This window comes from Aptenodytes patagonicus, chromosome 6, assembly GCF_965638725.1.
Source record: "Aptenodytes patagonicus chromosome 6, bAptPat1.pri.cur, whole genome shotgun sequence".
Classification (NCBI taxonomy): Eukaryota; Metazoa; Chordata; class Aves; order Sphenisciformes; family Spheniscidae; genus Aptenodytes; species Aptenodytes patagonicus.
In genome coordinates, this window is record NC_134954.1 from 65,327,818 (window position 1) to 65,353,131 (window position 25,314).

A 25,314-nucleotide genomic window follows, 5' to 3' on the forward strand; every position below is an offset into this window, starting at 1 on the left:
AACATGTGCTTAAAAAACTCAGATGAACTATTTCAATATATTGCTTTTAAAAATTAAGATCAAATCAGCCTCGTCCTTAAAATAGATGTAGTCTATTATAGATGTAATAAAAAGTATTTTAAACATAATGCAAATAATCACTCAAAAAGTGTGGTTAAATTCTGAGAAGTCCTTTTAACTGCACTGTGTATTCTGACTCTTACTTCATGCTTCAAATGTTCCTCTGTAGGACTCTAGAGAAATGAGATTGGTGTGTTAGAATGAGTACAATATCCAGGACACTAATGCAGTGTCTCTGTTTTGTTCTTGTGAGCTTGACACCAAAAATTAGCAACTGAATTTGTCAGAGTTATGATCTGATTAGTAGCGCATTGAAGTTGGGATCTTGCTTGGATATCAGTGTGTGGTGGGTTGACCCTGGCTGGACACCAGGTGCCACCAAGCTGCTCTGTGACTCCCCTCCTCAGGAGGACCGGGCCGGGGGGAGTAGAAAATAAGATGGAAGGAAAAAAAAACCTCATGGGTCGAGATAAAGGCAGTTTAATAAAACAAAAGCAAAAGCCGTGCACGGAAGCAAAGGAAAACAAAAGATTTATTCTCTACTTCCCATCAACAGGTGATGTCCAGCCACTTCCCGGGAAGCAGGGCTTCAGTATGTGTAGCAGTTGCTTCAGAAGACAAACGTTGTAATAACGAATGCCCCCATATGGTGTGGAATATCCCTTTGGTCAGTTTGGGTCAGCTGTCCTGGCTATGTCCCCTCCCAAGATCTTGCCCACCCCAGCCTACTGGTGAGGGGGGGAAATGTTGGAGAGACAGCCTTCATGCTGTGCGATCACTGCTCAGCAGTAGCCAAAACACTGGTGTGTTATCAGCACCTTTCTAGCTACCAATACAAAGCACAGCACTATGAGGGCTGCTATGCGGAAAATTAACTCCATCTCAGCCAGACCCAGCACACAGTGCTTTACTGAAAGGGAGGAGGATGAGGCTGTGCGACACAGAGAAATATGGAAGTTTGTAAACAGGGATTTGTGTGCCTAGTAGTAACAGAGGGTAACTGGAAACCAGACTGCCACGTGCCAAACTGCCTTTCATACGAGAAAGATATTTAACATTGAAATAATAGCAAATACCAACCCGATGAAAGCAAGTGCTTTTTGATCTGCAGAACTAAAGACTTTGTTGAGGCTCAACACAAAAGCTACATCAGGATTTAAAACAGTGCTGCACTGAGGATCGGTCATAGCTCAGTTAAATGACTTTTAACAGAGCAAAAGCTTGATCGCGCTTCAGCGCCTGCTTGTTTTTAGCTGAGCAGTCAGAAGTCTGGCATGAGCACATTGCTGGAGAAGAGGCCTTGCGGAGCTCTGGTACTGACTTTTGCCATAGGACTGTGACTGGCCCACGGGTCGAGTCGGGTACAGGAGCGAGAGCTGCAGCGTAGCCAGTTTGCCTGAAGTTCTGTGTGGCGTTATGCTCCATGCAGCCACGCTTTCGAGACACAAGCTAACGTAAAGGCCCTCTTACCTATGGATCTTTTTTTCCCCAAGAGCTGTAAAGTTTTGATCAACGAGAGCTGAGGTTTTCCACGCCTTACAGGATACTCGCAGTTCTTTACAAGATTAGGCTGTAAGCACCCACACAGCTTATTCTCACGTACGGTTGATACTCAATCTGTTCAGCACAACTCAAGTACTGGAAATCAGTACACTAGGATATATTCCCACCGATTTCAATGAGAGGCATGGGACAGTGGCATGGTTCTTTTCCTGTGGATCAGTTGCACACTTCACATACCTTATCCACTACGTGGTCAATGCATATAAGCTAAATCAAAGGTTCTTACATTGAAGAACATAGCCGGAACAACAGCACTCGTGGATTTCATGGATATTGGTCTCTGTTTGCTTATGCTACGCTATCATTTATGTTACAGATTGAGAAGATACATAATCCTCTTTTATCTGCTGCATTCCAACAAATGAAAAAAAAAATAGAAGAAAAACAAGGTACCTCCAAAGTAACCCACAAGTTGTACCAGCATGTTCCTGCTCAGTTCTGCAGCTCAGTGTGCCAAACTGGATTTCACAGGATGTACTCACCACCAACAGGTAATAACTTGCTTTGGCATCTTTAATCAAAATGAACAGTGACCAACTACTAAAGTTGGATTAAAATCAGAAAAAATGGCATTCCTAAACAAGAAGTGTTTCTTACCTGCATTTAGAGTCATATGAGCTTACTTTTTTACCTACAATAAGATTTTCCTGTTTTTCCTTCCTGATACTGTAGAGTCAGTAAGGCTCCAGGAGGATAAGCCTGGATTCTAGCCTAGCCCAGACACAACATGTTGACAGAATTGTTAATATACACATAATGCCATGTCCAAGTTTTATTTTGTTGCATCACCCTTTCAAGAAAGACAACATCCTTATTTACTTGCTGCAAACATGCATTCAGCAGCTTGATGCTTTAAAGCACGTTCAAAGGAATCACAGAATAATTGAGGCTGAAATTAGGCTACTACATCTAGCCTAACCCCCTGCTCAAATCAGGTGCAATCAGAGACAGCAGATAATCTGACTGAGCAGGCTCCCATTCAAAGAGTTAGGAAGAAAGTTGTGGTGTCTATGAAATATTGTAGTAGGCAGTGCAGTAGACAGATGTTTTCAGAAATGGAAAGAACAAGCATTTGGCACCTCATCCTGCAATAGGTGAAGGGCGTAGTATTTTGCTTGTCAAATGCGGAATTGGGATTTCAGGCAATAAACTGTTCAAAAAGTGGAGATTTGCCTTTCCTTGTCTATGCAATGTACGTGGCACGTTTTCACACTTTCAAAGTAATAAATAGGATGATGGTTTATTAAATTATTAAAATTCATTTATTTGCGCTTTTCCATGTGATACTGTAATAGCATTTTTATGCAGCATTCTCCTTATAAATCCCAAAGCTTTTTTTGTAGTTTGCGTTATTAAAAACTTACCTTCTTTGGTGCTTATCAGAGTCCCTAGTACATGATGACAGAGGTGTTTATATAAATACATTATACCTTGATGTTTCCATCACTGGAGTAACAGTTAAATCCGAATGGTCATCGCTGGAGTAGCAGTTAAATCGGAATGGCCATCAGCTGTCATCGCTCATGATTTCAGTGGGAGGTCAGTGCTAGCATCAGAGCCACTTAATGCAAATTTACTTCCAAAAGGATGGCGCACATTGAGCAGTAACATAAAATGTAATACTGAATCACGAAGCAGTCTCTTAGTACTACCACCCCAAAAGAACCAATTGTTAAAGGCTTTTTTTTTTCTTCTGAAAATTTTTCTTTCTTTTTCCAGAACAAAAATATGGAGCTGGCATCTACTTTAAAAGGAACCCGAAAAGCCTAATCGAGCGTAAAGATACGTGGGAAACAGACTCTAAAATGTACGTGTTTGAGGTTGATGTATTAACAGGCTTATACACTAAAGGGAAGCCGTCCTATATTACGCCACCGGCAGTGGAGGGGGATGCCATTAGGGTATATGACAGCTTAGTAGATGATGTAAACAATCCTGACACCTTTGTCATTTGCAACAGCATTGGGGCCCTTCCACAATATTTGTTGACTTGTTCCCAAGTGAGGGAGAGGTATGTGGCCCTCTGAGGAAACCAGTACCATCCTGAGTAAGAATTAATCAGAACTGTAGCTATTGTGAAGACCCCCTCAGAACAAAGTCTAGTACTTAGATTTTAAGAGGATGTTCTACCTAGTAACATGCTGTGATCAAAGTGCCTTGTGCAAAGTGCTCTGGGATATCTGTGAACAAAAGAAGTAAGTCAATACCTTAAGGAGATTAGAAAACAAACTATCTGTGAATGGAAAGGGAAGGGAAAGCATCACAACATACAGTTTAACGTTTATCTGGTCATTTACTTTATGCCTTAAAGTGTTCTGAGCGTGTGACTATACACTTGATGTTTGTGTAGGTTGTCATTCTTCCATTACATTTTCTTAATCTGAGATATTGCATATATTAGTGAAACCCAAAAAATCTTGGTTGTGCCTTTGATTCTTAAATTTTCTTTTGACTTAAATAGGTGAATGTATCAGGTGAAAGCCGTTTCCCACTTGGGGACATGCTATTAAATACACATAGTTATGACAAATGTGAGGCAATACTTCATGATTTCTAACAGTAGTTGCTGTTACAGTTTTTATTAGTTAAGAGATTCCGAGCATTGGAGATACATGTATTCAAAATAAAAAGTATGAATGATACTGTCAGCTAACCTGTTATTTTTCCATATAGTCTTAAGAACGTGACCTGGACTGTATTTGAGCTTCAGATTTCTCAGTGGTGTTCAATCTCTTTGAAAGGCTACAAAATAGTAGAGAACTGGTTCAAGCTGCAGCTTGAAATTGCTCTTCAATTAATCTACCTTTACCAGTATCTTTTAAAGATTGTGTCCACTGTAGATATCCCCACATTGCTTCTGTAGTGACCTGAAGCCAGTAAACGGACAAGCCTGAGCTGTTTTACTCATTTCAATATAAAAGGGGATTCAGTCCAGCTCTCAGGTACTTTGAAACTTTCTGTACTAAAGCCTGAAACTGTCTTGACATTAGCAGGGTTTAAAACAAATTTATTGCCCCAAACTAAAGGCTACTACCAGATTTGTCCAATCTGAAGCGCTTAAAACCACTAGTTATGGCCCTAACTAAACACCCAAACGGCTTATAACAGTGCTGTAATACAGAAATAAAGGCTCATCTGTCAAGATCACTTCTGCTTCTAGATTGAAAAGTCATCTGTGGTTAAAACTGTAATTATCTGGGGAGAAGAAAGGCTCACATAAAACTATTAAAAAATGACGACATTGTCACATGAAAACCATTTCATCCACATGTAAAGCACTGTGCTAAAGGAGAGCAGTCTGAACCCTAAAACATAGATGAAATTAGCGTTCAATAAAACTTTTCAAAATAATTGATTAATGAATTCTCAGCACACTTGTACTGCGCCTGCAACTCCCAAGATAGTAGTCATAGTGCTAGGAACCGCTCACGAGTCCAAAAGAAAGTAAGTTATAAAAGTCTAATTCTGAACTCTAAGTGAGGTTGCAAGTGGAAAAATTTTTTTGTACCATTGCAAAACAAACTTTTAAATGAATATAATCATATTTTGGGTTTGGGTTTTTTTCCTTAATTATTTTTAAGATTAGCTGCGTCTACATTGTTGCAAAAGGGTAGCTTTTGTAGTGTGTGAGCCTACGCTCTAGTGTAATGTTAAATGGGAAACCCCCCCCATGAACTTGGAAGAGCCATCTAACGCATACGAGTCTTGTTCTCACAGAAATCCCAAGGTTGCTTTTAGATAGTATGCTCAAAGTTTGAAAACAGAATCGGTCTATTTCTATTTTAACTTTTGCATTTAAGCAACCAATTCTTCTCCTCTATTTCTGTCCCATTTTTCCTCATGTTTCTTGATTCACACATTACTGCCAGGAAAACACACAGCTGTAGATTTAAGGTTTGTTAGGCAGCATTGAACAAGAATAAGCTCTTATTTCAGCTTGCTTCAAGAGGTTTCATTTTTAAAGGAGTTTCATGGCAGAAATTTTTTTTTTTTGTTTTCTTTTTTGAAAAAACTCAGTAGATGAGTTTCTGAACTACTGCAACAATTTCTAATAAGCATCAGTTTTCAGAAAGCCTCAAAGAATTTTTTTTGGCACAATGTAACATCTTTTCTCCTACTTGGAATAAAGGACAGGTTTCATAGTGCAGTATTATTTTAATACTGTTACACAAGTACTGGTAACAATGTATTTCATTATTTTTATTAACTTTGTAATTCTTAACTGCATCTGAAAAACATTGGTAGTTAGTTTAATAGAAAAAATAATTACTGAGAAAATTTTAACAGCTTGCTTGAATGCCCAGCACGTGCTTCCTCCTCCCTCCACATACACCCACAGTTTATAAGGATTCAGTCTTACTGAATATTTATCTTGCATTTTATTATAGCGAGATTTTTTTTCTAGTATATAATTTCTACTTAAGTTCACCTGTGCTCTCTGCACTTAGTGATATAATATATATTCTATATGTGTATATAGTTTTTTAAAAACTGGTAATGTAAGAGGTTGTATATAATTATTTTCATCTGGTCCTCAAAAAGAGTAATTTCATATACAGAAACTAGAAAATAAACCCAGCACAAACTAGATGTACCAAGTAGTACATATTAAAATAATTACCACAGTAATTGAAAATTCCTGATCTTAGTCCTACAATAATCAGCTCACTAGAGGCTACTCCACAGCCTCTGGGATTTCTCTGTCATCCACAATAAGGGTATGAATAATTCCTTCCTTTCGTTTTCCACTACTGACAGCCTTAATGCAACAGCTGTGACCACCAACACTGAAGTGAGTTTCAGTCCCATCTTCTACAAATTCACCCTGGGAGAAAGGAGACAAGAATAAAACCAGACACGTGCTATTTTAGTAAAATAAAAGCTTGAGTGCATCAGACTGTTTCCAAAGTCAAGATCGCTTGTGGTTCCCACAATTAGTGCAGCTGCAGGTACCTGCGACAAATACAGTGCAAATGCTGAACAGAGCTGCGGAATCTCAGATGGGGCTTTGTCAAGGCGTCCAGTTAAAGATTTGTGGGTGTTAGATGACAATCAAAATTTCACATAATCAGAAATGGTAAAGTTGGAGTCTGTGGATTAACATCGTTGATCCACATCAGTAACACAAAAATAGAAAAGGCTCGCAGTTTCCTTCCAAGTTGTGCAGTACAGCCAGTAAGTACCACACAAACCTGCGCTGAGGTGGCAGTAAAACGTGAAGGATTTAGTGGTACCTTCTACAGCCGGACAAAGCAATCCCTGAATTGAGTATAACAGTTGTGTATTTTGGATACGCAGCTCCTGCTGCAGTTGTGTAATTTCCTGTTATGGATTTTGCCACACATGGCTGTTTTTGTCATCATCTTTGGGAGAGTAGAAAAATCTGTGTGCCACTCTAATGCAAACACAGTTTGACAACTAAACCCATACTCGTAGTGTGCAAGAATATCTCCTAGTGCATTTATTACATTAGAGAAAAGGCTGAGAACCATCAAGAGCAGAAGTTCTGATTCACTGAGAGAGGATGTTTCTTCCACTGATTACCAAAGAAACATCTGGTGAATCTTTTCGTCCTATTCTCAAGTACAGCAAAACTGTTGATTTCACAATTTGTACTCATCCAGGGGATTACTTGTGGCAGCAGAAATCACAGTGACAAGTCTCGGGCAAGAAAGCACATCCTTCAAGGATGGGGAAGCCTACATAGTATGCATATTGACAGCCATCATAACATAAAAAGATACCAAAATAATATTAAGCCTTCTAGCTGTCAACCTGCTCTAAAAATTAATGCAGATGTGACAGAAAGACAAAAGATTTTATTTGTTCCAAGGAGACTGCTAAGCCCTAAGTATTAGGGACAATCTCTAGATGGAAAAAAAATCATGAGTCGTAACAGGCTGCATGTGTTCAACGTTCAGCCACCACTAACACGAGCAGGTTTGGATGAGGTGGCTCTACACTCCGCATCAAACTCAAGTCCCTCCCACTCCCCTGAAAGTTTTCTCCCTAAAAACCCTGGACAACTGACCCAGATTTATTTTGCTTGTCTAAAAAGCATAAACAAAAGCATTGTTTATCCTTAGACAGATGTTTGGCATCCTAACTGAAATACTGTCAGCTGTAAAATACAGTGAAGGACATTTGGAACAGACTAATAGCGTACTGGCTGTCTAGGCGTATGCTCATACTCTGTGGTAAAGCGAGGTAACGTGCCCCTCTGTGGCTTATTTTGCTAAGCTTTGGTTATCTAGCCATAGCCTGTGAAAAGCCTTTGGAAATGACCACATACCGCTGTTTCCATTTTTTGACCATTGCACCACACATCCATAGTGTCCTTTTCTGTGAAGGAAAAAGAAAACAAAAAGTAGAAAGAACAAGATTTTTTTTTCCCCCCTACAGACAGGAAGATCTAGGAATTTTAAAAATTTACTGTTGAATTTTACTTTCAGTTCCCAAAAGTTGTTCCTAATTAGCCATAGTACCTGGGCTACAGGGTTTGTTCTTATATTGGAGAGATGGGAGGCTCTGTCATCAATGGGCAAACAACTTTTGCTATGAACATACATTTTTACCTCTCCCTAGACCTGGCTATTAACACTGGGTTGTTCTGAATATTGTCAGAGATGTTAGACTGAAAATCATTCTTAAACTGAAAATCTTGAAGACAGAAAAATGAAGTAATTTCTGGTAATTATTTGAGTGCTGTTTCAATGAAGCTCTAACATTTTTTCCAGGTTGGTTTAATTCAAAAGCAGCATTATTTAACATCCATCAAACTGTTTGTCTTCTTAAAATCTCCTTGAAAACCCAAGTACCACTTTAAATATGAATCTTAGCTTTTTTTTTCATTTGAAACAGAATATTCTTTCACTTCTTCCAGCACATCCTCCTTAAATTGTCCCATTACTGACACTGTCATCCACAGGACATCAGTAGAGAGCTGAACACTGCTTGCCTTTTAAGTAAGCATAGGGAGATTAAAAGTCTGTGAGGACACTTATCTGTTTCTGGCATTAAAATTGTCTTTCCTCCCTGCCCCCCTTCATCTTAGGGCAGTTCATTCTGTTCTGAGGCTTAACAAGAAATCATAGCCCAAGATCTCTTGTCTTCAGGTCTAACCATACAGCAATACCTAAGTGAAAGTTTTCCCACTAGATGCCACAGACAAATTCCTCAGGGGATCCCTTCGTCCCATCTGCTTGTAATGTATTTGGGAAAGGGGGGCAGAAGAGGTGTATTGCCTTGCTATTAAGAAAGTGAAGAAGCATCATCTGAAGTTTTTAGATTAAATTTGTAGTTAAGAAGAGATGCAGAAAAAAGGATGCTGATTAATCTATCAAAAATGTAGAATAACATTGTCACACTTCTTCAGTTAAAGACTCCTTGACTTTGGCTTATGATTTTTGGAAGGAAAGCCTGGTTACCTGGTTAACAAACTTACACACACAGCGGGTTTGATCACATCGCAGATAACGCTTCTATAACATGCTTCACCTGGAGAACTGTCTTGCTAGGGCAACTCTGTGGATACAGAAGCCATAACTCCTTCCAACCTTTTTTTTTTTTTTTTCCTTTTTTAAATCTAGACCATGCTGCTGTAGAACAGAACACTGACAGCAGGCTCACACAGGTGTAACGAGACCATTATTTTTCAGACTGTCTTTGGCATCTGATTCCAAACTTCCAGACCGCCCAGTATTTTACACTGCAACAGTGCTAGCCACTGAACTGTGCTTTCTCTTAATTACCAGTTATTAAATGCATACAAGTTTATTAAAAGGCAGCAACATGAAGTCACTCAATGTTTGCTTACCTAGAACAACTCTATAGTCCGTACCACCCAAGCTCAGTACCCAAGTATTGGTTGTTTTTGACCTGTTCTCCATATACTTCTTGAGGCTCTTTCCGTTGATCTCCAAAGTGTATTCATATGCAAAGCCGCTGACTGCATCAATGTTAATAGTAGCTTTTGTTTTGGCTGCTCCAACAGTGAATGTTTCTTTACCCACTAATTTAAACATCCATTCTTTTCTTATTTCTTCCTGTAGAATAGAACAAAGACAGTGGGTATTAATTGATAAACCTGAATGCATGTTTTAGTATAAAAAAAATTGAACTAGAACTCGGGAAACAGCTCAATACTTAACTAGCATTTCAGAATGAACGAATACACAATATTCTGTAGGTCTAGAGTGCCTCTGCCCAAGGACAGTAAAGCACTTCATGAATACTCACACCTTAATTGTAACTGAAAAAAAGAATGATGCAATTCATTAAATTAGGTAAAGTTAATCAACTGAATATACCTCACTTGCATTTATTAGTCTTTTGTTTGTTCTGATGCCTGTTGCATGGAAGTGCACTTATATAATCTGTATCATAGTGAATTTTGAGCACATTTCACCTTTCCATCAACATAGACAACACGTTTTCCTGAAGTGGTCCCATGTTCAAATTCAATCTTATGAACACCATCACTTAAAGCTACTTCCCAAACAGCCACCAGATCTGTCATCTTCTCCAAGTGGCTGTACCGAGACCTATGGAAACACCAACAAAGTACATTAATTGTCGTTGAAAGAGTTCAGTTACTGATGTCTACAGTTCAAAGCTTTACCGCTTCAGAGCAAGTCGCTTTTTACAAGTGAAAAATGAGACTTGAAATAAGAAGCTTACAGAACTGCTTTTCATGTTTTTGAAACATTCAAATATGACACAATATCACAAAATATAAACAGACAGTTAAACAGATTCACTTTGACAAACACCATACAAAGACATCTATTTCCATCTAACCGCTAAAACTTCCATTTCAGGTGACAGTATGGTTACAAAATTATACTTGGAATTCAGATGCTCCTGGACAGTTCTGCGATTTCTTGGCAGGCGTTAAAATACAGTATTTTGATTGGTCTCTGAGAAAGCATTTTAGCCTTTTAGACTTGAAAACTAGTCAGGATGACCAGTTTAGCTATTATCTGTTTTAACAGATTTGTCTGTAATCTTTCTCATAAACATTACCTACATCATTCAGAAATGCAACTCTGCACACACAAACACCCAAAGGGGAGGAGATCTGGCAAGATATCCTTTCATTTAAGTAATTTTTAAAGTTTAGATACAGTCATAAGTAACCGCTGGAACTGTGGATATCTTTCCAAATCTGCTCATCCCACAGTTCTGATTTTTTACCTTACTTCATCTTCACAGACAGTAATCTCCTCACGGGATGCCATAGTAACCAAAATGGCTTTTAATCCAATTAGCAGCAAGAAAAAAAGAAAAGCAGAATAGCAGCATAGAAGGGTTGAGGCCTAAATTTTCCTCCTTTTCTCCATTTAAGATCAAGGACATTTTTAAAAAAGTGTCATGAACTATCATGCACTGCCATATAGATGATGAAATACAAACATAATTTTTCCTCTTAAAAAGGCAAATGTAAGTATTCTTTTACAAAATTAGTAAGTGCAATTTATCCTAACTTTATTAGCACATCATAACTTTGTCAGTTATTTGATGGAAAAATGGCTTGCCTAACTTGTGAGCAAAAGCTTAGAAATGGACAACTTGACCAAAGCAGGAACCACATCCAGAGCTGCCCATCTCGGTCACAAACCGTAACAAACTAGGGACTGTTGCCACCTCAGGGAAGGTGAAATAGCACAGGCAACAATTTCAACTTACTTGTTTTTCTAAACCACCGTAGTAGTTTTCAACAATTGTATTAGCAATTTGACCTGGCAATTCAGTCACAAAGTCTATGTGAACCACAAATAAATCACTTGTTTCTTACTTAGGAGGTTTTTAGACCATGACTGTGTTTTACAACACTGCTGAGTTATTTTTAATTTATTATTTTCACTAAACAAATGAATTTGTTAAGAGCTATCTGCATTGTCTGTGCACATCAACAAGCATAATTTAAGTAAGTGCAAATAAGTGAATTTTTGATAAATTGTACTTTTCAGTGAAAAATTAATTAAAAGTAAAGTTGTAAGTTCTAGGGTCTCTCGTCAGCATAACAGAGGAGTGTGCATTTAAAAATTAAACCTCCTTCACTCTATCTTAAGCTTCTATTTTAAAACATGCTCAAGTACACTGCTGTATTATTGTCCGTGGTTTTGTCAGTAATTATACACATTTCTGTTCATAAACTGAAAAATAAGTTTTAAAAACAGTGAAACTGTTTTAAGGATCTAAGGATTTAATTCTCACAGTAGTCAGCAGTCTACACCACCTAATAAATGCCAAGGAGATTGTTTTGGTTGTTCCTAAAGTTACGGGTCGATCTCTGTGAAGTCTCGCATCCCCTGGCACAGGGTGGATGTCCGGCGGGGTGTATTTCTGCGCTTCCCCCTACCCCTTCTCGTCAAAGGAGCGGGTGCCAGGGCCTCAGGACAGACCCAGGCTTGTCCCTGCCAGGTAACTGACACAAAAAGTGGCCTCGGGCACAAAAAGAAATGCCAGAAGAGGTGGCACCTGGAGCATGCCTACAGCCTACCCACAGAGACTGCATCGCCCCCGGCAGCACGCAACCCTGCTGCGTGAATTTTAGCAGGTATTTTAGGATCGATGCTGCAAGGGTTGGAAACATCCCAGGACACACAGTTTCTGGGGTTTGGTTTTTTTTAAACAAATCATGGCAATGTGGTAATACACTTTTTTTTTTTTAATCAAACCCGAACTCAAACTCTAGGCCAGCTTTATGTTTTCTGAAGGAGAGTCTACACCATCAGAGTCCAAAGGGAAAGCCGTACACTGCTACGCGACAGGAGATGCCTGCCGCAGAGTTAGCCCTCAGACTCGCTGGCTCAAATCCAAGGAAACGGATTTGTACCAACCGCCGACCGTCTCATTTCACTGCATTTTCTGTTAATCAAGCCAGCAGCCCAAAATGAGATTTACTTCTTTATTCATAAGGACTTGTTTTGAAAACTAGGATAGGATTACCGCTCTGCATCCACCTAATCCGTGCCTGGTAGCAGACAGCGGGGGATGGTACACTAGTATATGAACTCCAGAGACGGCAAATTTCTCCCCACCACCCACGTTTATTGCCAGCAAAGAGGGTTTTTTAAATTAAGTCCTGACAGCCACCTCTCCAAACCCCTCATCAAACAGCTTATTGCTGATCGCCGCGATCCTTCATACCCATACCAGTGAGAACACCCGACCCCTCTCTGAGCCCCGCTGCCCCCCGACCGGCTGGCCCGGCGGCGCCGGGGGAGGTTTCGCGGCACGTCCCACCCCTCCTCCGGGCCGGGCCCGCGGCAACAGGCGGAAGCACACGCCGCCGGCGACGCGGGGTGTTTCCTCCTTCTCCTCCTCCGCTAGCGGCCAGGCCGTCTCCAAGGAGCCCGGGGAGACGCTCCCTCAGCCCGGGCGGGCCCGGCCATCCCGCCAGGCGACGCATGTCGGGGCGTCCCCGGGGCGGGAAGGGAGCTCCTCGGCGCCTGAGGAGAGATCAGACCTCCGCGGGTGGGCGGTCAGGGGAACCCGGCCCAGCGCCCCGCCGCTCCCGGCCCCGCTCCTACCTCCGCGGGGCTCTCCTCCCCCTCCGCTCCCCGCGCCTCAAAATGGCGGCGTGCGACCAGCGCCGCCCCGCGGCCGCCCGCCCGCCTCCCTTCTCTCCTCTTCTCTCCCCGCCCCGCCGGCGGCGGGCGGGCCGTTACCCCCTGCCCCGGCCCACCGCCCTCCCGACCGGCTCCGCGCCTTCCCGCCGCGAGCAGCCCCGTACGAGGCTGCGCCCTGCCGCTGTCCGGGACCCGCTGAGGCTCCGCGTCCTGGTAACCGACCCCTTTCCTCTCCTGCGTCCCGGTGACCGTTTGCGGGCGGCGGCTGCGGGGCCCGGTCCCCTTCGCCGGCGGTCCGAGAGCGGGCGTCCCTCGCCATGACAGAGGTACCGTGGTGGTCCTGAGGTGGCTGTTGTTATCGCTTGTTAGTTAAAAACAGAACAGAAAGAAAACAAACAAACAATAAACTCCCAGAGCAGGCACCCGCGGCCTCTGAGGGCTTCTCTCGGGGCTGGGGCAGGGGGTCGAGGCCCACTGCACCCCTGGTGCGTTGGTTACCCGAGGGCCGGTTGTCTGGGTTTTTTAAAAAGGTACATTTTGCTCATTGCACGTATTTCTCCTTCTAATAGCGATCAGAAAAACTGAGTATTCTGTATATTGTTAAGTACACTTTTTCCCAGTATTTTTTGCAGATCCTGTTGGAAGGTCTCACAAGTCCTCCTATAGTGGCTGGGGCTTCTTGGGGGCTTGGGGTTGGTTTGTTTTTATTTGGGGGCATTTGGTATCCTCCACTGCCTGCACAACAGGAAGGACAGGAGACCGTGAGCTGGTCTTGAGAACTCAGGTTTCTGTCTCTTCTTCCTCTTCTCCCAACTGCAGCAGGAGAAGGCAGAATGGGAGAACTTAAACAAGCTATTAATGCGTCGTGGGTTGAAACCGGTGAGTCTTGCTGCCCCCCAAAGCTGCAGAAATATATCAGGTAAGGAAATGCTAATTTTATATGTCTTTGTATTTGGAAATAGTAAGCCTATGTTCGTAAGGCATCTCTAAAGCCGTCACTTCCAAATGGTAGCAGAGATGCTATCTTCTTCAGCTATTAAAAGCCTTTCATTATGACTTTGCTTATTTTATGTATCTCCAGATATGATTGTCTTAGACAGTCGGTCTTCTCTAGGAATAAGACTTGCATTAAAAACGCTGGTGGAAGACACCGACCGACAGCAGAAAATGATGCAGGGGCTTATGGAGGCTAATTGTTACCTTAGGTAAGATGCAGTGGAAGGAACTTAGCTGCTAATGCAAAGCAAAAGTCTTACCAGTGTCCATCTTCTGCCAGGTGGAGCTCTTGTCACACCCGAGGCCTAAGACCTTTTCTCCTGAGATTTTTGTCCAGTATGCAGCAATGTTGGCCTAGTTCCTTTTGAGCTCTTATGTTATTTCATCTGCTGCTTCTTCCCATACCAGCATATTTCCCATATCTGCTGCCACAGGCTATTATTGAGTGTCATCAGATAATGTTTGTCAGGCCTGTACTTCCTTCACTGTATTTAGTGAAATGAGTTTAATTTAAATCAAGGATTTATTTATTTTTTTTAGAGATGAGATACGACAGGAAAGAGGTCGGGCGTCTCGACAAGAACAGCGGGCTAATGATTTGGAAAATGTGGTGAAAAACATTAAGTCCAAAATTTGTCAGCTGGAAGATGAGACGATAGCTAAAGTTTGCCAGCAACAGAATCAAGTCAAAGAACTTCAAAAAGACCAACAGGTTTCACAGGTAATTCAGATAGTGCTGTCTAAGGATTCAAACTTTTGACTTTTTTTAAAAGCTCTAAAAATATTTGCATTGATCAAAATAAACATGAGTCTTGGGTTAGTACACTATTTATAGCTAAGACTTTTCAATCTATACAGAATTTTCTAGCGATAACTTAGAAAAATATCTGTATCCTTCTTCTACTGCCTCTTCAGTATGGCTAAAACCCAAGTACAAAGCTTCCTTGGGACCAGGTGCCTACTTGGGCATGTACAGTACAGTCTCCAGCTTGTGGGTTAGAATAATTTCACGATGCTCCCATTATCTCTTCACAGGCAAAGTATCAACAGCAGCAGGAGAAGCTGCAAGAACAGGAAGAGATCATTGCCCGTTTGCAAAAGGAGCTGTGCAAAGTTGGGATGGAGGAGCAACAGCGTGCTGCCACTCAGAACAAAATGTTTTGTCGGTTTTGCAAAAGAGCTCCCAAGTCTCTTCTAGATCAGCAGTAAGCAATTTTCTTATATTGATGAATGACCTGTAACATTAAATGAAGAAACGGATTTTAAAGTAACTACTGTTCTTGATATTTATATGAAAGAAAAAAAAAAAAAAGCTGGAGACCTTAGGAGTGCAAGCAGAAATATGAATTCTTGTAAAAGTACATCAATGCAGTAATTTTTTCTTGTATAATAAATGTGAGCTGGATAAATTTATGGCAGAAAGTAAAAAAAAAAACTGTCAGCCCCTGTATACGCTAGGTGTCAGCAAAGAGAAGGGAATGATTCACTCTACTCTGGAACTGCAGTATCTGCTAGGGTGCTCTTATCCTGGGGTTCTAACATTTTAAAATGTAAATTAAAGAAACAACAAACACCACCCTTCAAAAACAAAACCCAAACCTGTCCAGTTTGCAGTCACTTCTGCAGTGCAACCGGTCTTTGCAACTGCTACTGCAGGCTTGCTGTAAGGCTTCCCAGGTACTTCAGTGGCAGTTCTGAGAAAGTATTCCAAGCCTATGTCTCTTGCGGTAAGACCTCCGTAGTTCTGCTATAATCCGAGATTTGCCAATTCTTAGGCCTCGGGTAGCCATCACTTTATTGTGCTGATGTCGCCCGGTTTTCCAGGCCGGTCTAGTAACCTTTACCTGGGAAGCATTTAAAAGGGTTTGTGTGTGCGCAGCCCTTTTCTCGTGCCCTCACTGCATGAGAAGAAGGATCACTGAATTTGGTTCCCTGTGCTTTCCCATCTGTCTCTCTGAAACAGACAATCTCAGAGTGCTCGAGAGGAAAGGCAGTTTCTCAGCTGTTCAGTTTTTTGTGGCTCTATTTTTTTGCAACCACTTACTTTGAAAGCACTTTTAGTTTCTTTGGAGACAGATCTTCTCAGGCTATGTGGGACCTGTGCTCTCTACCTCCCGCAATGGTCGCTGAGCCCTAGCACTTGGGACTGTGCCATGCTGTTAAGATTGCTGGGTAAACATAGGCGCAAGATGAGGAAGCTGTCAGGAGGATGTAGCTTTTGTCTCCTCTTGAGTAATTTTGCCACTTTTAGTCTAGTGCAGAGTTAATGTCTCTACTTTTCTGTTTTGGAAAACTGTGATTGTGTGTGTTTGGTATGAGAGAGAACCCACTGTTCGACGCAGTCACTTCTGAAGCGCAGTGCAGTTCTGTAAGCTGGCCTGTTCCTGTGGGCTGGTCACAGTATCTTTCAGGCATGATTTTTCTGAGAATATCTGAAATTCAAAATACCATTTTTCCTTTCTTCAGGTTCCTTTGTCTAATCGATTATTATGAATCTCAAATTAGTCAAATGAAAAAGGAGCTAAGGTAGGTCTTATCTAATGCCTTATGGCCCTACTGTTCAAAATTGTTCTTATTCCTCACTGTTCTTAAAGCTTGTAATGGTAAATATTCTGTGTTCCAGATGTCACTAGCATGTAAGAAACAGCAAAGGATTGTAATGGTTGTGGAAGTTTGGATTCATCTGGGGAATAGCTGTCAGTCAGGCTAAGCAGCTGCTCAGTCAGGAGGCCAGGACAGCTAGGAAGTTGGGGGTATTTAGACACTTGAGCTATAATTCTTTCTTTTTTTCTTTTTTTTTTTTTTTTTTTTCCCTTCCCCTTTTGCCATGGTTCACAGGCAGAAGAATTACTGCGTTAGCAGAGCTCAGTGAACTGATTTCCCTAAACAAAAGGAATAGCAGCTTTCCAGCTCTATTGCGGTGCCTACATGGTACAAAGCAACAAGCAGATATCTGAGACATTCCTATAATTTGAGATTATCATCTTTGAAAACCGAAATGGGATTTGCTTGTACTGGAATTTCTCTCGAGGAATAAGTGCATTTAATTAGTATATGAAACAGCTTCCCAGAAATGTCTATTCTGTTTACTTTGCAGTTCATGGAAACACTATTATCATACGTAACTGATAACTAAGCCAACTTAGATCTTTGAGGTAATGAAATTACAGTAAGCTGAAACAATTTATTTTTCCCGATAGGCAATATAAAAAAGATGAAGACCAGGTACAGAGAGAAGTAAAAAGCAAGGAAGAATTCTTAAATCTAGATGCTACTCCTAATTATAGAGCACTGCTCATGGTACGGAACTGCTAAGAATAAGTCAGTGCAGATCTCTAAACGGTAACCCTTCAAGAGCCACATAAGAAAATACAGGTGTTTGATTTCTATCCCCTTGTTCTTATCATGTCGTCTTAATTTGTAACCTCTCTGGGCAGGGTTCGCTGTCTTTATGCAAAGATTCCGTACTGTGTTGCGAGTCGTCTTTGCTGGGGACTGAATAGACCTCCTTAATCACAGGTTCTCCACCTGCGGTCTAATGCAGCAGGCTCTTGATCGTAGTCGACTAATTCCTCATCCATGCTGTCTTGCTATATAGGCAAATGGGAACCCTTCTTAACACATACGTACTTTAAAGTGTTCAAGCTTGTTGATTATGGAATGAGTGAAATAAAAGAAATAACACAGTCTGTGCTGCAGTCTTTCCAGAAACAACTCGTTGAAACAAAAGCCAGGAATGAACAGCTTTTGCTTGAAAATATAAACCTCAAGAAAGATTTGGAAATAAGGTGAGAAAGGATAAGTATCATTCTTTGTAAGGGCACTTCGGTAGACTTTGCTTTACAAAGAAAGAAACTGAAAGCACCAGCAATTGTAACAGTATAGTATGAAATCTGCCTTTAAAAGCGATGCATAGAAGATCTGACAGGAACAGTCAACCTTCCCTCCCTACGCTGTTAATAACAACAACTGCTAATGGTTATTTTGCTGTTTTTTCTTGTTGCCACGTAGAAATATTGCAGAATTTCATTTCCAGAATGATGATGTGGCACTGACAAAGCTTTCTTACTCTTTTGCTTGGCTGAGTTTTATAGATACCTTCAAGTGCAAGACATATGATATGGTGCTTTTTCCTTCTAACAGACCAACTGCACAGGAATTAAAACTTTACAAACACCAAGTGAAGAAACTAGAAAAAACTTTAAAGAAAACTATCCAGTAAGTATTTTTCTTCAGTAACTCTCATGAATCCTCTGAACTTCTTAATGCAAAGGTACTCTGTAACCTGTAATGTAGGTAGTAGCTTATAAAGCACGTACCTTATCACCCTTCCTTGGAGCCTGGTTATGGGCAGCAAATGCTACTGTACCTCCAAAGACACCCTGTGAATCTCTGAAATGATGGCATGGTCTCCAAATGGGGGCACAGCAGTGTCTTTTCTACTTTCTTTTGTCTTTCTGGATTTGATTTGAGTGCTATCGCAGGCAATACGGACAGGACCAAACTGTGTTGTTTGCTGCTTCCGTGAGCTATAACGAAAGCTACTGGTTACATTACGGATTATGAATGAGAAAGTATGAGTTGGCAAAATGTTGCAGCTACTGAAATTATGTCCATATTATTATTCTTAGAAATTGACTTAGTCTTTTTCTGAAACACTGCTAAGAAAATACATTGAAGGTATTAGAGATCCAGGATTGACGAAGTGTTTTTATCTGTAATTTCACTTAATCATTTGCGCATGTGTATACTGAATGCTAAATATTTTATAGCCTGAAAAAGACATCATCACTTAAGCTTTAAAAAAGTTCAGTTCTTCATTTTACATTGTGTATCTTTCAATGGTCTTTTCTCTCATGCAGTGGGTATGACTTAGACGGTAGTTTTAGGGAAGGTCATCTTAGATTTGACAAGAAGGGTAGTGAGCTATATATATAGTAAGCCAGGAAAGATGTTCAAGCAGAAGCAGATAAAGACTGTGAGCATGGAATTTGACCCTTTTGAGTAAAATTCTGGACTTTAAGTCTTCAGCTGTAGTAGAACCTCTGGTAACAGAACAACTGTACATCTGGTGGTGTCCCTTCTCAATTAGCATGCAGTCTGGAGTAACCTCAACCTGGAGACTTGAGATAAATTAATGATATTTACATTAGGTATTATATTCTTCAGCTAGTTCAGTTTGATGGAATTCTATCAGCAGGCATCATAAAATGGAGATTTTACTTTGTAGGTGTAAGTATATGTGCTACATACTACTTTCAGCTTGATTAAAGAACCAGGTATCTCCTGCTACGGCTACCTGTGTAACCCACTGTATGTATTTGGCGTGTAGATCTTCAGGGGGTAGTGCCGGAGAAAGAACAGAAGAAAAGAAGGAACCCGAGAGTATCGCAGGAGTAGATCAGCTGGAGGCAGTTTGCCAGCAATACTTACGGGTATGCAAATTTTATCTGTACTGTGTGTATCTAGCACTGTTACGATGAAATGTAACACATGAGTTTTGTTTAACTATGCAAACTGAAGCATGCTATTTTGAATCTAAGAGTTCATATGAAGTCCTCTACACAAGATGCGTAATGTTCTGGATTTGGCAGTTAATGTAGGCTTGTTCTTAATTGTTCTATCTTAGTGTAAACTACCTGAAAATACAGCAAGGAAGCAGAGACTAGGTGGGCAAACGTCAAATCAATGATTTAGCTGAAGTCTCTTCAGGACGGGGGATTTGTTCAAGGTCTTGGGCAAAACAGATCCTTATGTTACGGTTTATAAACATGCCTGATGAGATAGTGGCTTTTATTTTTTTTTAATTAAAAAAAAAAGCAAATGCAATAAAACTTAGCAAAATGTAAACTGTGGAAGTAACAATGCCTGAAGTGGATAAATGTTAAATATCCCTGAAAGGGAAGTATGTTTGCATTACTTTTACACATCTTCTAGCGAGTATATTTTTAAATCTTTGAATGCATCTGTAAAATTCATCGATAGTAACTTATTGCAGCTATTTATGATTTAATGTTTAGACAATCATGACTGTGGTGGAGAGGGATTTTACTATAAAATGTCATACCTATTTGAGCAATAACATTTGTTATTTGGTGTTGAAGGTTTTGTCCCATATTGATTCTATTTTGCGAAGTCCAAGAGCTCCTCCGTTAATATACAGGCGCAGTAAAGGGCCGGTGCAAAATTGTATTAAAGAGAATGGACAGGAATGCGGATTTGAGCACCTGCCGCTCACTGTGGAAATGTGGGCAGATCAGCTAATGGCCCTGAAGGTAACGCATGGTTGTACTCGGCTTTACCTTCCTCCTTTAATCTGCTGACCACCCCTCGGTCTCTCCCTACATGTAGGGCTTTTTTCTGCGTGTAGCTTTTGTTATTGCCTGACTTGGTGTTAAATTTTAAAAATAATTCTGCTGTCCATTTATATACCACTGTAAAACCATAGTAAAGTGAAAGATGTGCAGCGTGCCTACAGGCCAGAGATACTCCTCTGCGTGGATCGTCTAAATGTTTCTGTTCACTGGCTGAGTCCCTACGAAGACACTTAAGCTTTAGGGTCGATGTACTTCACACATTAATGATGATGCATTCTCTTTCTTCCTTTTGTCTTGCCAGCACAGTGACTTTTTGATCTAACTACAAGTGAAGTAATTTTGTTTAAAACCAAACTCTCTGTGACCAACACTTCTTATTTCACTGAACCTATAATATATGAAGTACTTTGATTTTTAGACTACCAGTGTACTTTTCAAATCAAAGAATGTAAGCAAGATACTGTGCTTAAATTCTATGAAAACTAAAACCTTACTGTGTCCAGTACTGGAATGTTTTTGTGTATGAGAAACAGAAAATCTGCCCATTTCTATAATAAAAACAACTTTAAGAAGTTACTAAAATAAGTTGTGTCCCCTCCCTTCTTTTAAAAGGATTTGCATAGGTCCTTGAGAAAACTGTCTCTGGAATTGGTGCCCTGGCACACTGCAGATCCACAGGATAACAGAGAATCCGTACGAGTTGAAGACCTCCAGTTCATAGTAGATGCAATTTTGGAAGAAATAGAAAATAAGGAAAAGGTAATTCTTACCAGGGGTTTATAGGCACAAGTTACGTGGAATTCTTAAATGCGTTCTTCACACAGTGATTAGATTTGCGCATTTGAAAGCCTTGCGGGGTTTAAGAAATAGCTGTTTGAAGATATTTAATAGTCAAAGACCGTTTTAACATAATGGATAAATCGACCTTGGGGAAGACTGCTTTAATCAAAGTCCTTTGACCAACAATGAATTTGCATTGCCCTGTAGTCTCAGGTATTATCACGTTCCGTCTGTTTCTCAGTCAGCACTGAGAATGCACAAACGTACTTACTGAGCAACAGAGAAGAAAGCTTTCAAAAGAGTATTTTTGGTTTGCTGGATATTTGTGTCTGAAAACTCTCTGTAAAATACATCTTCAGACTTAAGAATATTTGAAATGCTGTGATTTAATAAGGGAAGTTACAGCCGTTTTTCTTCATAGACTAGTTTTAAGACCATTTCGCGGTTTAAAAGAATCCTTGCTTTGTTAAGCAGTAACATTGTTGAGTTATTCCTTCTGCTTGCTACAGAACAGCCAGACACCGCCCTTACCAACCCTGTTTGCGATAGTCTCTCACTTCCAGAAGTTGTTTGACGTGAATTCTCTGAATGGCGTTTATCCACGAATGAATGAGGTTTACACAAAGCTTGGGGAAATGACCAACGCTATGAGAAATCTCCACGAGCTCCTGGAACTAGGTAAAGACTTACCACCTAGCATTTGTTCAGGCGTTTCCAAAGGAAGAGGAAAACAAGTGAAAGGCTGATCTCTTCACAGAAAATATGTTGAGCTGCTGAGAAATGAGGAAACTAGGTATACTCTTTGCTGCGAAGATAAAAATAGGTTGCTGTCAATTGGGAGTTTAAATAGCAAAAGCCCATTATTTGTAAGCCTTTAGCGGTTGCTGAGGAATACCAGGGAGGCAGAAGAAAGGAATAACAGATGAAATTGAATCTTTTAAATTTTTTTTTTTCCACAAAGCTTTGTTTCCTGTGAGCTGACTTCATAATTCTTCTTGACCATCTTTCATTCTCCACTTGAAAGATAACAAGTTTAAGAAAAAATAACTCAACCTTTGCTGTAGATTTCTACTGAGTAACTCATTCAAGTGTAATTATGTCCAGTCCTCAGAAACTTCCTTCTTAAGCTGCTAAACGTAAAAAAAGAAGTTGCTGACTGTCAAAAACTAAGTGCCAGTACTCGGAGGCATACTTAGTTACTTCCCAGTACCTGTTCTCTTCTGGTTTGTACTTCTGGAGAACAGCAGCTGCTGCTGTTCTTGGGTTTAAAGGTCTGGCTGCGCTGTAGGGTGTACAGCCCGAGAGCAAGGCTCCCGGACTACTAAGGTCTTCTGAGCCTCATTCAAGGAGGGAAGCAGTCTTCCTGCCTGCAGCCAGCACAGGAGATGGGGAAGCCTCGTGTCTCCCTAATAATCGCAAACCAATGGAGCTCAAAGGATGCCTTCTCCAAGCCTAGTTCTTCTGAAATTGAGGGAGAAAAGGACAAGGAGCCCGTTACCTTCCATCGCAGCAGTCAAAGCAGGTAAAATCCAATACCGAAACAAGCTCTAGCTGTTAACAAAGTATTTATTGAGTGGGTTCCTTGTTGGCCTAGCCCCTATACTGTGCTTCTGCTGCGTTACAGGAACCTAACGAATAACCCTCTCTCTATACATAACTTCAGCTGGCCGATTTCCACGGACATTGTAGGGTGCACTTCAGCACCATCTCTGCTGTGAAAATATGCAGCTCTGACAAGTTTTTTAGCCATTTAAGGATCAGTGGGAGAGTCACCATTCCTGGCTAACATTGGTTTATTTCTGACCATAGGCACTTTGTTTTCTGTGAATGATGGAACTTGTATGCCTAGATGTGTGAAAAACAAATAAAATCTGGGCACCTGCAAGAATTTGATTGTGTCTAAAATACTTTCCTGTTATTACTGTTATAAGAAACACAAAGTGTTTGTTTTTCCACAGACAGTTCAGCTCCACCCACCGTGGTAGTGGATACTGTTGGGAAACTGTGTGACATAATTAACGAGAACGTGACTGAGCAGGTACAGCAGCTTCTGGGGACCCAAGACATCCACAGGTATGTGGGGCTGTTCCATTGGTGACCATTCTTCAAACATCAAGTTCAGTAATTGAGAGAACTGGCTAAAACCGACACTGAAAGAAACTTTAATAATTTGTTGCAAAGTCAGTGAGCTGTGACAGTAAAGGAGTTACTACTATCCCACATGAAACAAGTCTTGAATACTTTCAAAAGGATAAAGCTGGCAAAGAGAAAAACAAAGGCCAGAAGGTTCCAAAACACCTTGTTGGTTTGCACGGATAATGTAATCAAATAAGCCTTAATAGGATGTGTGTTTCGTAAGGAGACAAAGCAAATACTGGGCGTGGGTGGGGAGGAGAAAGTGTTGCGAGGTGTCAACTGTAATGTTGACGTGTGTTAGTCGCTACGAGAGTGCATGCCTCAAGCTGCCTACAGGAATTTTGGGAGCTGGACAAATCTTGTTCTATACTCAACAGATGACAGCATACGCGTACTTGGTAGCGGACTGTAAGAGCTTGCATTCAGCACGGGCTCTGCAAACATACTAAAAATTAACTGCAGCAGGCAGCAAGTCTGACACGTGCCGAGTTAACACCACTGACTCCCTCAACCTTTCTGCACCCCTCACAGTTTTAACTAGAGAATAGCTGCTTATAAAACATTCCTTGCGCCACCCCCAGGCAGTACATTTAGCATACATAGACTAATGTTCCAGCCCCAAAATTACCTGGTGCTATGTAAGGAGGAAAGGATGGATGGATATAGGGCGTAAACAGTGAAATTAGAGATCCTTTTTTGACAGCTAACACTTGTTGGCTGCGGGTTTCAGAACTTGAGAAGACGTTTTTCGTGTAGATGGCTTTATATACTAAGTAGTGGTGTTTTCAGAAAGTCATGACGTAGCATGGTAAAACAGCCAAGGAGATGAACTTGAAATGCCCTTGCACCTTTTATCTGACAGTCTCACTTGCCCATTTCAGTATAATCGATAAGCTAGAAGAACACGAGTGCTTCTTTCCACCATTTCAAGCTCTCATTCAAGACTTGCTCTGTCTTCTAGGTGAGTAATATTTGCAACAGCTGTAATTATCTTCATGCCCGTGCTTCCTCCTAAAACTTTAAATAGCGAACAAGTGTGTTGGTTGCTCCTGGTGTGCTAAAACACCAAGGAGGATGTGAGGGCAGGGGCTAACTTTTGCCTCACTCTCCTCTTCTTTCCATCTTTCCTCAGGAAGTGACCCAAATACTTTTGTTTTCATTGAATGTGGGGTTGCATGTATTCAGTTGTATTACTTGTAAGATAAGCTAAATTGAGTTTTTTCCGAAAGCATTAAAAGGCGTGAGGAGTTTATTCGCTAGCTGTATTTTTAACATTTAAGTTAGAATTTTGGCTGAACTTGAAGGTGTTCTAGGTACATACACCTTACCGTTTTGCTTTTCATTCTGTTTCAGAGATCAGGAACCCGGATGATATTTTACCTACTGTGCGAAATTTGAAATTGGTAGCTAGTTGAGAGTTAAATCTTGCTAGAGAAGACCGGAGTATTTTACCTGTGAACGTACCTGTTGATGCATGTGACGTTACAGCTACCTCTAGCCTCTGTTCCCCTAATCAAGAGTTTCGGATTTATGTCAAAAAATAAAAGCTGCTGCATTTTTTCATTTTTCTTGTTTCACGGTCAATTTAAGAAAAACTTACTATAACCACTATCGACTGGTCTACTCCATCCCAGAGGGAGAACCAATACATGCTGTATCCGTCTAGGAAACTGAACCCAGCACAAAGCCAGACACACTGCAACCACTAAGGATTGTCAGTGTTGCTGACACGGTAAGTATGAGGTAAAGGTGCTCTAACTGCCTTAGCCATAGCACTTTCATCATTTGCCTGTCTTGGTTTTCTGGAGAGCCTATTTTAAACTGTTGTTTACACTTTCAGGTAAGTTCAGGATGCGAGCAAATTGTTATTCGGTGACAGAGTGAAG

General features: G+C 40.8%; 3 protein-coding genes across 5 annotated transcripts in view; 2 read left to right on the top strand and 1 right to left on the bottom strand.

The window, feature by feature from the left end:
• The window catches only part of PARP9 (poly(ADP-ribose) polymerase family member 9), a 19,234-nt gene extending 8,713 nt beyond the window's left edge, over positions 1 to 10,521 (top strand). For 2 of the 3 annotated variants that reach the window (XM_076343024.1, XM_076343026.1), the window contains 2 exons: positions 1,940 to 2,114; positions 3,343 to 4,271. In XM_076343024.1, the coding sequence (XP_076199139.1) occupies positions 1,940 to 2,114; positions 3,343 to 3,650 (483 nt within the window). In that variant the 3' untranslated portion in view covers positions 3,651 to 4,271. Of the gene's footprint in view, positions 1 to 1,939; positions 2,115 to 3,342; positions 4,272 to 10,442 lie in introns of those variants that run through there. The other variant, XM_076343025.1, reaches the window with a different exon arrangement.
• Positions 5,202 to 13,212, bottom strand: FAIM (Fas apoptotic inhibitory molecule). The gene is made up of 5 exons (XM_076343028.1): positions 13,161 to 13,212; positions 10,031 to 10,166; positions 9,440 to 9,668; positions 7,916 to 7,965; positions 5,202 to 6,448 (listed from the first exon to the last, which is right to left on the bottom strand). The coding sequence occupies exons 2-5, from the start codon at positions 10,139 to 10,141 to the stop codon at positions 6,299 to 6,301; spliced, it is 540 nt and encodes a 179-aa protein (XP_076199143.1). The 5' UTR covers positions 10,142 to 10,166; positions 13,161 to 13,212; the 3' UTR covers positions 5,202 to 6,298.
• Positions 13,213 to 13,342: 130 nt separating this feature from the next.
• CEP70 (centrosomal protein 70) lies at positions 13,343 to 24,988 on the top strand. Its single transcript, XM_076343031.1, has 16 exons — positions 13,343 to 13,525; positions 14,019 to 14,118; positions 14,281 to 14,404; positions 14,736 to 14,916; positions 15,231 to 15,400; positions 16,662 to 16,721; positions 17,396 to 17,495; positions 17,895 to 17,983; positions 18,339 to 18,413; positions 19,528 to 19,630; positions 20,300 to 20,470; positions 21,125 to 21,271; positions 21,802 to 21,970; positions 23,251 to 23,365; positions 24,310 to 24,389; positions 24,782 to 24,988. The coding sequence occupies exons 1-16, from the start codon at positions 13,517 to 13,519 to the stop codon at positions 24,841 to 24,843; spliced, it is 1,755 nt and encodes a 584-aa protein (XP_076199146.1). The 5' UTR covers positions 13,343 to 13,516; the 3' UTR covers positions 24,844 to 24,988.
• The last annotated feature ends 326 nt before the right edge of the window (positions 24,989 to 25,314 follow it).